Genomic DNA, 13501 nt, shown 5'->3' with positions numbered 1-13501 from the left:
AGGTCTTGCTCTCTCAAGCTCCCAAGAGGCTTCACGGCCGTTCTAGACTTGCTATTCCTTTTTACTTGTCACTGTCTGTTCCTTTGATGACAGTTGCTGATCCGAGTTACTTCTAAGCCTGACCTCAGCCAGGAATAGACACACACACAACCCTTCAGCCTCTGTCAATCCAACGTCAGTCACTTCAATCATTACGAAACCACACACAAAAAAAAGGAGAAGCCAGCCTCTTCCATCCTTCAATTACCTCTTTAGGTATCAACCTCAGCCACCGCCTCCGAAATCCAACACAACAAACAGCTTCTCTCTATCCCCCCCCTGCCAGGAGCTGAGCCCATCCATCGAATTAGGACCCTCGTCCCCTCAACGCCCCTCCACCTTTCTGTACCCAACTGCTGAGTGTTGAGCAACCCCCCCTGAACCACCCCCGGATTCCATCGGTGCAATCTCTCACCGAGCCCACGTTGTTTTTTTTTTTGTTTCTGTTTGCGACAACAAGGGCCCTTTTTTCGCTTTTTTGGAGGGGAAGCTTTTGGGGCCAAAGAAAGGCCTGTGCGCGAGCTCTCATGGACGGTACTTGCACTTGGCTTGATCCTAGTACCGATGGCTCAGGTACCGTTGAATTGAAGCTTTGGGGTCAACGCCTGCGCACGAGTCAAAATTTAAAGACATGGCGGACGCCATCGCGGGATGGTAAGTGATCGACACACAATCCGTTTTGCATCAACGGCCATGATATAGTAAATTAGAATTCAGTAATTCGTACTTTACAATGCCTTGTATGGATTCATTCTTCACGGTCATGACAATGTAGACAAAGAGTAAAACTGGAAATCATTTCATTTCAATCGCCGCTCCTGCGACGACTTCTCATTACCAAACGAAAACAGTCCCGTTGTATTGTACAAGTGCCACCGAGTTGGCAATCCATTCTGCCCATCTCCTGGCTGTCCTCCTCGTATTCCACAACATGCCGTCCTCGTCCTTTTCCCCTTTTGCTTTTATCCCCTTACAGCTTCTTGACGAGCTCGATCCACTTCTCAGTGGAGAAAGACTTGGGTCGCTCAATGGGAGCACCGAAGGCGCGGTCGATGATGAGCTGGGGAAGGACACCAATGGCGCGCGACACACCGAAGAGGACGGTGTAGTAGTTGGCCTCGGTGAGACCGTAGTACTGGAGGAGGACACCAGAGTGGGCGTCGACGTTGGGGTAGGGGTTCTTGGTCTTGCCGTGCTCGGTGAGGACCTTGGGGGCGATCTTGTAGACCTGGCTGACGAGCTTGAACATGGGGTCGTCGGGCATCTTCTGCTGGGCAAAGGTGCGCTGAGCGGTGTAGCGGGGGTCAGTCTTGCGGAGGACGGCGTGGCCGTAGCCGGGAACGACACGGCCGGCGTTGAGGGTGGACCAGAGGTAATCGGTGATGGCCTTGTCGCTGAGGTCGTCGCCAATCGACTTCTTCATCTCGGTAAGCCAGTTGAGCACCTCCTGGTTGGCCAGGCCGTGCAGGGGACCGGCAAGACCGTTGAGACCGGCAGCCAGGGAGAGGAAGGGAGAGCTGAGAGCGCTGCCGACGAGGTGGGTGGTGTGGGCAGAGACGTTGCCACCCTCGTGGTCAGTGTGGATGGTCAGGTACAGACGCATGAGCTCAACAAAGTCAGCGTTGTCGCCGAAGCCGAGCTGGTTAGCAAAGTTGAAGGAGTAGTCCTTGTCCTTCTGGATGGGAGCGACCTTGCCACCCTTGAAGACGTTCTGGTAGATGCGCGAAGCAATGTTGGGGAGCTTGGCAATGAGGTCCATAGAGTCCTCAAAGGTGTAGCCCCAGTACTCCTTCTTGTTGATACCCTTGGCGTAGGCCTTGGCGAAGCTGGAGGTGTGCTCGAGAGCGGTCACGGCCAGAGAGAACTGGGCCATGGGGTGGAGGTCGGTCGGGCAGTGGTCGATGAGCTCCTCGACGAACTTGGGGAGGTCGGAGCGGGCAGCCCACTCGGCGGAGAGGTCGCGGACCTGCTGCTCGGTGGGGACCTCGCCGGTCAGGAGAAGCCAGAAGAGACCTGAAGGGTTCGACGTCAGCACACAATGGGACGCGCACATACACAACACATGTCTACTCACCCTCAGGAAGAGGCTCCTTGCCACCGGGAGCCTTGGGGAGAACCTCCTGGCACTCGGGGATGGTCTTGCCACGGAATCGGATACCCTCCTCAGCGTCGAGGACGGAACCCTCCCAGACGAGGGCCTTGATGCCACGGGCACCACCGTAGACCTGGTCGAGGGTGACCTTGTCAACAACCTTGGAGCCATGCTCCCTGTACATGCATGTCAGCTCGAGTGCTCAATATTTTTGCTGCTCACATGCTATGCCGGCGCTGAAAGCACATGCCCGTGCTTCAAGCTCCGAACATGGCCGAGCGTCGGCCAACAATAAGCCGAGGGAGGGGAATGCGACTGACTTTCGGAGGGCCTTGACCTGCTCAATCTTCTCGGGCAGCAGCTCGGCGAATCGCTCCTTCAGGGTCTATGAGGGATCACTGTCAGCGTCTGCCGCGCACACATACAGAGAGCCATTGAGCTCGGGGACAGCAAGCTTACCTGGGTCTTGGCAGAGTAGCATCGCACAGCGTTAAAGGCAGAGCCATTGACGGGAGAGGAGCGGAGGGTAGCCCGCAGGGCAGCGTTGCTGAGACGGGTAACAGAAGCCATTGTGAGGGGATGTGATGATGCAAAGAAGAGGAACAGATCAAGTGGCGGAGGTGCCGGGAGAGGAAGAGGACGGTATATGAGAGGAGGGGAGAAAAGGTTTAAGGGGAGGACGAGGTTAATAAAAAGGCGCAGGTTCGACCTGGACGGGAGCCAGAGGAGAAAAAAAATACCTGCTTTTTTGGTTCAGGCATGTCCCGCCCCGGCCGAAGACATTACCATTGATCCATACACCTACACCTACAGCACACCTACGTACAGTACTTGGCTGCCCGTGACCCTCTCAACGCCTCCTCCTCCTCTCAACCTACCTCGGGGGCCGGGGGGACGGGGCCCGTGAAGCATGGAGACAGCCAAGGCCCCGTAGAGCGGAGCTCAGCAGCGCAGCGTGGAGCGCCAGGTAACGGGACTTGCGGGGCGGGAATTGCAGGTTTCTCCCAGGGACGGGCATGCTACAGGGGTCTAGGCAATTTTTTCCCTCCCTCTGTCACTGGGCCTCAGGGCTGCCTCTTTTCTTTGGTCATGCTGCAGCCGATTTGCAAGGGGGGGTTTCTGGGGACAGCCAGTGAGTGCCCTCCAAGGCCATCCAGGGCATGGGTTGCGGAACTGGCCTTCGCGGGGACACCTTGACAGAGTACCAGATGAGGAAATGTATCTTGTATCATTTCGTTGCACGTACAGTAGGAGAATTTGCGCCCAGCCCAGTTCAATCCAATCCGATCCATGATGGCATCCAATCCCTCGTCTCGCTAGGCTGTTACCGAGCCATACAGACCTCCCTCCTCTGACGTGCCTAGCTCCCCATTCCGTCATCAATTGCTACCGACTTTTCCTGACCTCTCTGTCCCGGACCTACATGTCCACCTGCCCTCCTTGCTGTCTCTGTTTTTTTTTTTTAGTGAGGTTGCACAGTCCTCAGTCAAGGATTATTGCCGCGGCTGCACCACCCCCAACCTGCAAGCCCCAAAATTTCCGTCCAATCCATCTGGTCTGCCCCTCGACGCCTCCTCCAATTCGACGCCGTCCCCCAAGTGACCGAGACGCGGCCCCAACAGCTTTCCAGCGGTTTCCCGTCTGGGGTTTGTGTGTGTTGGCCTGTCGGCAAAGGGAGAGGGAGGAGGGCTGGATCTTGAGGGCTTGCGCCTGCAGCCCTGAGGAACAGGAGGGTGTTCGTGTACTCTCCCAGAAAAAAAATGTGAGCATTCCATCCTACGTAATCCTACGCAGTGCAGCGCAGCTCAGGAGCTTGCCGTAGCGAGACTCGCCGGGGCAGAAGAAGAAACGTGACGGTGCATTCAAGATCTTGCTAACCAGGTCCCCCCGTTGCGTTGCCCTCGCGACTCCATCATGACAACCTACAGTACTCAACTGCGCCGTACCGGTACATCCTGTTTGCGCCCGGGGTGCAGCAACCACTGGAGGGCATCCCGTCCTGCTCCATCATTTTTCGGTTATGCCTCTGGGCTCCATTGGCAGACCGAGAATTGATAAGAGCACTGCCCGCCCCTTTCGAACGAAGAAGTGGAGATGTTCTCCTTCGTTCATGCTTCGGGGGACCTCGGCCATATGTCGTCCTGCTGCGACGTAGCGTCGCGGTTTGGCTTTGACGTCAGATGGGTTCCTGCTAACGTCGCAGGGAAGCAGCGTGGACGTGACGGAGCTCGTCGAATGGCTGGCCAATCCCGCCCTCCATGGCCCCCAGCGGCGGGCCCAGAGCAAGCAGCCAAGCACGTTGTGTGGACAATCTTGGAGTGGAGGGCGTCCGGATCTCCCGTACCCCATTGCCGCCGCCGGGCCTCCGAAGGGCCCTGCGGCGCTGGCTCGGAGTGCCGAAGTCCCCTCCATCCGGACAGCTATCCCATCCAGCGTAGCTGGCTGACCGTGAGGAGAAGCGAGCTCTCGATTGCCCCTCACGTTCTCCGATTGTCCTAGCTGCCGTAGTCTAAAAGAGACAGACGTTCCCCCAATCCGATCTGAAAATGTCGTGCCCTGATTGTCGGCAGGCACTGGTTCCAGGACAGGGTCTCCGATCACCCGGTCAGCTCGGCAGTCTCGCAGTCGCAGATAAGTCGTCATTATCGGCTATTCCTCCAACCTCCCTGAACTCGGTAATCAATTGGCTTTTACTTGTTGCCTCCGCGCTTGCCTGTCTCCAACAGAGACGCTCGTCGTGTATCGTGGGCCCTGTCCTGTGCGATTCCATTATTAATTATCAGCCATGCGTCTCACGGGGCGCCTTGTGGCCCAGGCCGTCCAGGCTGTCCAGGACATCCTTGGCTCTTTTCTCTTCGGTGACCGATGACCGAGCGCTATTAAAACAACGCACTTCTCTCTTGTCTTTACCTCGTAGGCAGGCTCGGCCGAAATTCGCGCTTTGACGGGATTGCCTTCCCCTTTGCAGGGCCGTAGTTTGTCGTTGTTGTTAATCTGTTAGTCAGTGCTGGATCGATCGCCAAAAGAGGCGTCTCTCGGCATCAACGCGGATATACGGCGCAACTACCCTTTGAGTAACAGCCCGTCTATAATTCACGTGACCACTCCCCCCCACCTCAAACAAGCTGCAAGATTTTCACACCTGAGCTGCCTCAGGTGCCGTTTCGGAGAAACCGCGGCAAGTGGGAGAACGAAGGCTGCCTCTGACCAACCGCGGCTCTCAACACGTGCTCCACCTGTCATACTCCTCGCATCACCTTTTCTTCCTCCCTCTTCATCACTCCATCATCGTCACCTCACGACGACCATCAGACACAGCATCAACGACGACGACGCCCATCAAGGCAACAGCAGCCAGCATCGGCGCTCTATTCTTGTGCACTTTTCTCGACATTGTCTAGTACTGACGGCCATCTGTTAGACGGTCTGGTTGGCTTTCGCCGCTGCAGATCACTCAGCATCTTGTGACCTCGTCGCGCTCCTGACGCAACAGTAGAAGAGCTTTTCTCTCGCGCAAGTCGTACCGTACCGTACTCCTGAGGTCTGCCTTCTTCGTATCTGCAACGCAGACTTTTTGCTCTCGTACACTTCACCAGTCGCGATCGCGTAAAAGGGTTCTGAACTTTCGTACCAAACAACGCGGCCAAAAAAGAAACACCGCACTGGGGAAATCTCTTCTCGTCTCTGCTCTCCCGTGCTACAGGCTTCCGCCAAGGCGTGGTTTCGCCCATATCTGGACATCTCCGCTCCGGATCTCGTCTTCCCTGGAGTGCATATTGAGGCATCGCGCGTAGCTCGTCGGCGACTACAGTTCCTGACAACATGGCGTCCGCAGTCGCGGATCTGGAGGTCGGCCTCCAGGCAATGCTCAACCTAAAGCCGCCAGGCGTTTCCGGATCTCGCATCACCAGCCTGACATCGCTCTGCGTGTCCAACATCCAGGTAAGATTCTCCACCAAGCTGCTTCTCGTGTTTGCTCCGCAGCCTCTGACTCGTCTTGCTTGCACAGTCCGAATCGGTTCTCATCCAAAAGATCTACACACACTTCAAGAAGGCTCCAGGAACACACAAGTTGGGGGTACTCTACGTCGTAGACTCTGTAACCCGGAAATGGCTCGAACAGGCCAAGGCTCAGGCACAGGCAATAAACAGCTCTGCCCAGGATGGAACCTATGCCGCTGGCGTCCATCGAGTGACGGAACTCATGCCCGTTTTGATGAATGACATCCTGCAAACCGCCCCGGAGGAACAAAAGGTACGCATCTTTGAAACTTGCATTGCAACATTACCCTTCTGTAGCTGGCATCGAGTACCATGTGCCGCAATCCGTGGAGCGCCCTCAAAGGCGCTGCTACGAGCCCGTCTCGTTTCATGACCTACTCGGTCCCGTATCGTCTCGTCTTGTTTGGATCGTAACTCACATATCGCGCGGCGTGCAGGAAAAGATTAAGAAGCTTCTTGATATCTGGGAGAAGGGACAGACGTTCCCCATGCCAATGATTGAGTCTTTCAAGGAAAAGCTCAATGCACCACCACAGAGTACGTTGTCCCTCGGACGGCATCACGTCAGGGTCTGCACCTTGACGCTGCTGCTGTGCTGCTTGAGGAGAGGATATCCCATCTAACCATTGTGACGCTGCAGACGAATCGACAACTCCCCCCGGTAGCCCACCTCCAAGTGTGCTGGCCTCATTCCAGGGCCACTCGACTGCTCCTCCAGCCGCTCCAGCTCCCCCGGCCCCCAATGGTTCTTCCATCCTGGAGGCTCTGGCCAATATTGCACGACAAAACACCAGTGCTCCCCCAGCCAGCGCTCCCCTTCCCGCCCCTACGGCATCGTATAGTCTGCCGGCTTCTGGGCCGCTGCAGCCAGTATCATCGGCTCTGCCGCCCGTGTCGTATCCCCCGACCTCGCAGCCTGTGAATGTGCCGTCTCTTCCTTTCGGCCTCCCGCAGATGCCGGGCCACAGTGCCCTTCCAGGTGCTCTACCCAACAATGCGAGTAATCCGCCCAACCCAGTTGGCGGGGCCGTGCCCGGGGCGCCCATTCCCGGTGCTTCGGCCCCTGGCCTAGGCCTTGATCCCAACACCCAGCAGCAGATTCTCTTGATCAAGGCGCTGGCTGATCAAGGCGTTCCGTTTGATAAGATTCCCGCCCTGATCCAGAGCATGACCTCGGGCCCGGGAGCGGCACCAGGAGCGGCCTCTCCGGGCCAGCAGCATCTCCCTCTGCCCCCGAACTCTCATGTTCCCGGTCAACCTGCATGGGGTGGCCCATCGGGGAAGCCAGATGAATCACGTGACCGAGACTATGCCCATGTAAGATCTCCTCCCAGATATCATGGACGATCTCGATCAAGATCTCCGGACCGTGGCTGGGGTGCCCGAGGCTCGCCTCGCAATGGACGTGACCGGATGGAGTACGGACATGAGTCGCCCAACCGTGGCCGTCACGATGACCGACGCGGAGGCGACTACCGCCAGCGAAGCCCACACGGACGCCGTGGCCGAAGCCCAAGCCCGCCTCACGACCATAGCCAGGGCGAGAAGTGGATTGAGTACGATCCGACTCTTCCATCTGGACACATCAAGGTGTACAGTCGAACCCTGTTCGTGGGTGGAGTAAAGTGAGTACAGTGCCAGTCTTGGATGCGTCGGACACTATGTTTGCTAACCATGTATCAGTTGCCCCGAGAGCGAATTGCGCAGCATCTTTAGCCGCTATGGCACCGTGCAAACCTGCATCGTCAACAAGGAGAAGCGACATGCCTTCGTCAAGATGCTCACACGGCGTGATGCCGAGAGTGCCAAGGAGGGCACTGAGGAGTCAAGAAACCAGACCCTACTTCTTCGTGTAAGTATATACCCGTTCCCGGCGCTATGACTCGAGCTGACAGTTCCCGAGACTCGCTGGGGTGTTGGTTTTGGTCCCCGAGACTGCAGCGACTACTCGACGGGTATTAGCATTATCCCCATCCACAAGCTGACCGAGGCCGACCGCAAGTGGATGCTGACGGCCCCCTTCGGCGGCAGCGGTGGACGTCCCATCGAGACAGGCCTGTGCGTGGAGGAGCCCGATATTGAGATAGGAGCGGGTGTTTCGTCCAAGGCCATCAGCCGACGCATGCAGACCGACAAGGGCGGTAGCAACGGACCCAAGTCGACCCGCAACCGGGATGATGACCTCACCCGATGGCGCCGGAGCCGAGAGAACGGCGGCAACCAGAATGGGGCCCACCATCGACGGGACGATCGCCGAGACGGCCCTAGGGACAACCACCAGGGCATGTCGGCGGGATTCCCATTCGGCATCGGCACCCTGCCCAACGGCATGCCCAACTTCCCGGCGGGCTTTGCATTCCCCGATCCCAACTCCGGCAAGTAAGCGGAGAAGGGGAGTTTTGAGAGTTGCGCGCAATTACCTACCTATGTGATACCCCAAGGGCAAAAAAAGGAAAACGGGAGGACATTTGTGTTTTTTTGGCTTGGTTTCTCTGGTCTATCCTGATCCTTGAAGGAGGGAGACGATGATGATTGGCGTTGGTGGCGTGGCTGGCATCTTGTTGCATTGAGCAAGCAAGCAAGCAATCGATGGCGAGTCGGCAGTTTGCCCATTGGTACAGAGGGAGCCATCTAGGCTTCATGAGATGAGATGAGATGAAACTCGCGGTAGAATTAGTAGCAGCGAAAGCTACAGCATAAAAAAGTATTTTGGTATTTCAATGGTTGCATATGGCGCTTCAGTATGTGATGTCTTTTAAGTGAGATGCCTAGCAAAATAGTCATTTGTAGCTCAGTATATATCCAGTGATAATCCCATGCCTCGTTCGTTCGTGCTCGTTAGATACGATCATCTAGCTCTCTGTGTGTGTTCCATTGGCAGTCGTAGATATGTGATGTTTCTCATGTTGTTTCTCTGATGAGCCCACTTCACACTCGTCGATGGTGATGTAGCATTGACCTTTCTGGGAGTCTATGCATGAATTGAATCATTCTCTTATTGATGCTCTAAACCTACGCATTCAATGTGTGGTCTTCTGGTAGTTGTAGTTGTAGACATGGTGATGGGGGTTGTTGATGTTATCACCCGAGTGTGAATAGCAGATGCTCATTGGCCGTTGTATGCCCGTCAACCAGTTAATGAATTATACACAAAAAGAGCTTTTTTGGCTGGGTTATTATGCCTGTGTCGTTGAGCTATACTATCTCTTATTGGTTGCGTATGCAGATAGAGGTGATGGGGTTTGGTGGTGTTGTTGTGAACACACTTGACACTTGTCGGCAGTTGTGCATTTCCAACCGATCGACAAACCGCACGTGAATGAGCTCGTTTTTATTGAATTCTTGAATCTTATCATTGGCGTTCTGTCTCTTGTTTGTCATGTAAACGCATGTGGTGGCTAAGTTTGGTGGTGCTGTCATCCTCGTGAGCATACTTGACACTCACCGATAGCTATGTATTACCAGCCTATATATGGATTATACCTATATAAGTGGATTTTGGCTGATCTTTTGGTCCTATTTCTTTGGTTTTGTCTCTCTTATTGGCCGTAGATGCATATCGTGATGTTTTCGTGGTACCATAGCAGTGAACCAGCATACTTGACACTCATCAACTGTTGCCCATTAATAACCGATTGACGAATTATACGTGTACGACCTCATTTCCTGCAGGCTTCCTAGGCCTTTTAACTTGACATTTTATCTATTGTTCATCATGGATATCTGTCGCTGTGGGCTTGGTGGTGCTGTCACTTTGCAAAACATATTCAACATATATCGACAGCGATGTACCATCAGCCTCGTAAATTGATTCCATGTGATCTCTTGCTTTATAATTCTATATATGTATATACATGTGTGTGTGAGAGAGAGAGAGTGAGAGAGAGCGAGGGGGGGAAAGAGAGAGGGATAAATGGTCTACCTGTGGCCGTAGATATGGTGATTGAGCCTCGGTGTGCTGTCATCCTAGAAGCATCCTGTGTATCAAGTGTTGGCATCACCGCCACTGTCAGGTATCTCGCGAATCATAGAAGTATCTCATTCACAGTTGACTGTCTGTGTCTTCATTGCAAAGCCTCTTCGTCTCCGATCACTTACCCTATATCATCAGAGCATGGTGTTGTCGCTCCTAGCAGGTACACTCAACACTCATCTCCCACAACTGCCGCCATGGAAGGTTAACCATATCTAGATTTCTGTGTTTCTCGATTTGGATTCGGTGCTATGGCGCAGTGATTACTGGGTTCTTGTCATTGTGCCTGATGCCTTCTTCTGGAGACGTGATTGAGATCAACAATCAACAACCCGACACTCATCGATAATGACAGATCGTCAGCCCGAACCACTATAATTCCACGTGTGTGATATTGATCCTTCTCTTGGCATCGATAGTCTATGTCTTGATTGTCGAAACTGTTGAACCCCTATCACCTTACTATCAATGTCTTGGTGAGTCTTGCGCTTGTTTCAATCACCATTGTGATCTACCGCCAAGCCAACAGGCTCTGTGCCATCTCGGTGAGAATACAACACCTAGAACAGCCACGCCGTCGACCAGAATACTAGTCAACAGATACAGCGAGGATTGCAAGGGGGATATACAGTCATGACAGCTTTCGAGTCAGATTCCATGTCAAGGTGTAGGGTAGCGATCATCACGACAGACACCTCGTCACAATAACCATTTCGATCAACACAATGCAATTTAACTCTAAAAAACTAAGAGTCATGCTATAGACTTGACAGTCTCGTTAGAACTGGCGGGGAAGAGTCAATCGTGACTGTGCCGTCGTGAACTTGCCGGGAGCCATCTCGGCCGTATCTCAGGAGTCTTTGTCGATCAACACTTTGCTAGAAGACGCGGTGTGCAATAGTCGGGCGACAGACTGTTACCTTATCGGTGGTTGTCATTACTATTACCTACACGACGATCAAGTATCCATGATCCATGGAGGATTGATGCCGGAACAGGCCCCCTGTATTTAATCCGAGCATTACAGACATGCATACGGCCAGGAGAAACACGCTACTGGCCGGAGCTACGCTATCGAAGCTTGACTATAATTACACGACGCCAAAGAAAGAAAATAAGCATTCAGGCATTGCAAACGAGATGCCAAGACGCCGAGTTCTACAGAGTAAGACTAGAGGACACGTCGAGAATGCAACTATTCACGAAAAAGCCCACACATGACACCCCCTGAAAGACAAGACCCCCCAGCTGAGAACCAACTTGCGGATCCCTCCTTTTCCCACTTGGGGATCCAGAGCAATATCCCAATGCATGCCAATCAAAGCTCCAGTTGTCCCACGCCCAAAGCATGCAGCAATCTTACTAGCATACCCACCCTCGTTATCAAAGGTCATGACATCAAACACACAAACCATTCACGAACCAAAGGAACCACCCCCCTTGGTCGTGCATGTCAGTTATGTAAGTCATGTCCGATGACACGAGGAAGAAGAAGGAAAAAAAAAAAGAGGATCGAGAGTGGGAAATATTCATCAAGCACTCGCATGAGCTGTAAAAAGAAAGTAACAAAGGCGGTTCCAATTGCTGTAACAGATGGATGGGTACGTAAGAGCAACAAAAGCACGCTCAATCAAAAGAAACAAGCAAGCAAGCAATCTTCAATCACGCGCAGCGGAAGTGCCCGTCGCCTCGCACCACGATCAAATGCCAGACCAGACCAGACCCTCTCATACAAAACAAACAAATAAACAATTGGGACACGCTCTCATCGAGGGCATCGAAGGGAGAGAGGTGTTGACTTGTGAAGACGGCGACGAAAAAAAAAAAAAGAAAAAAAGTGGGCTGATGGAGATGGGGTCTGGAATCCTACCTCCAACTCGGCCGGGTCATAACGGTCTGGACGATGAGGAATGCACAGCTCGAGACCTGACGTGCATCTGCTGCTGCTGCTGCTGCAAGAGTCTAGACGAATATCCGCGCGTATGGTTGCACGTCTGCGTGAGTCGTGCAGCTGTGTAAGAGAGTAAGTAGTGTGCCTACAGGTAGTGCAGTGTAGTCTTTCCCGCATATCAAACCACAACACCATCACGTCCATGCTCCATCGCCGTCTAGAGCTCTCAACTTGGCATCGGGCACGGCGCACACGATGCGCCGCCACCAAGAGAAACAGTGAGATGGTGCATGGCATGGCATGGGTGGCCAGAAGCAAGCCAAGGCGGCAAGCCGAGAAAAAACACCTCACGCCCTTTCTGTGCCAACCAACAACCGAGCAGAAAGCCAAGAGTCAAAGCCAAGAGTCCTTCTGCAACGTGCCCAAACATTGGCATCGGTTGAATCCGTCTTGGGAGTTTGCCAATCCCGCGCTGCCAAGATGGCCCAGAGTTGGACAGGGCTGCAAACATCAACCTCGCTCAGTCTTGCTGGACGAACCTTCTTTCTGCCTCATCAACTCGTACACTATGTACAGCTGAGCCAAGACGGGACAATCTAGTCGGGACGTGCTGCAACAGGCTCGGATGGAACGAACGCGTAAATCTTGAAACTAGCATGACGAATAGTAGTCGTCAACTGCTGAGGCTTTTCTCAACCAAGCCTCCCCAAACGAGTAATGCGCCGCGTCGTCCGGTATCAGACTGATGTGTAAATATAGATCAACTCATGACGCCGTTGGTCCAGTCATGGTAGAACGCAACACACAAACATGCCCTGCCCCAGTTAGATGTGACCTGCCTACTCCATAGATGCGAGGCATACAAGGAGAATAGGAAAGTAACCACGCGAGGCAAAAACAAGCAACCCCAGACAAAAGACATTCACCGCACCCCGGATATCACACAAGGATCAAGTAGAGTGCACCCATCGTCCGAGGACAGCAGCAGAGAATAAACATCTCACCTGCATCCTCTATGCCATGCCGCCATGCCATGTACGGAGTATTGTATCCCGCCAACAAACCTACCGTCTTGTTCTCCCCGACGACGAGGTTTCCCCAGCCTCCTCGTCCTCCTCGACTGCTGTCTCCCGCCTCGATAGCCATATCCAGCGCGGCAAACCCCACAGAACGGTGCACCACGGCCCGCCGGTCGACCGGCAGCCTGCGCGATGCAAGCAACCTTTCCTGGGGAAGACCTAGATAGAGCGAGGGGGGATGTCGGGGACGAACGAGACTGGCCACCCTCGTGGCGTGGCCCGCCGCTATGCGCCTGTGTATGCGAGAGCCCATGTAAGTGTGCCTCTGTCTCTGCCTATCTGCCTCCATGTGTGACCGTGAGTGCGGCCTGGAAACGCCTCTTGTCAGCCAGAAACTCTGCCTGTTTGTACAACGACCGAGGCAAAGATGTTTCATCAACCGGTCGTTCCTCGCTTCACAGCTCTTGGCGTGTCCGGAGCGATGG

General features: G+C 54.1%; 2 protein-coding genes across 2 annotated transcripts; one reads left to right on the top strand and one right to left on the bottom strand.

Annotated features, from left to right (window-relative positions):
- Positions 1-1009: 1009 nt before the first annotated feature.
- NCS57_00039200 (Citrate synthase) lies at positions 1010-2701 on the bottom strand (the record flags this gene model as incomplete). The annotated part of the gene is made up of 4 exons (XM_053050478.1): positions 1010-2052; positions 2114-2307; positions 2452-2516; positions 2591-2701. 4 exons carry the CDS (start codon positions 2699-2701, stop codon positions 1010-1012), a joined length of 1413 nt encoding a protein of 470 aa, XP_052918993.1.
- Positions 2702-5953: 3252 nt separating this feature from the next.
- Positions 5954-8516, top strand: NCS57_00039100 (uncharacterized protein; the record flags this gene model as incomplete). Its single annotated transcript, XM_053050477.1, has 7 exons — positions 5954-6073; positions 6141-6386; positions 6431-6514; positions 6571-6670; positions 6774-7758; positions 7817-7985; positions 8037-8516. 7 exons carry the CDS (start codon positions 5954-5956, stop codon positions 8514-8516), a joined length of 2184 nt encoding a protein of 727 aa, XP_052918992.1.
- Between the last annotated feature and the right edge of the window lie 4985 nt (positions 8517-13501).

Source organism: Fusarium keratoplasticum, chromosome 1, assembly GCF_025433545.1.
Source record: "Fusarium keratoplasticum isolate Fu6.1 chromosome 1, whole genome shotgun sequence".
NCBI classification, from domain to species: domain Eukaryota; kingdom Fungi; phylum Ascomycota; class Sordariomycetes; order Hypocreales; family Nectriaceae; genus Fusarium; species Fusarium keratoplasticum.
Note: the sequence above shows the minus strand (reverse complement) of the source record. Positions and strands in the feature narration are given on the sequence as shown.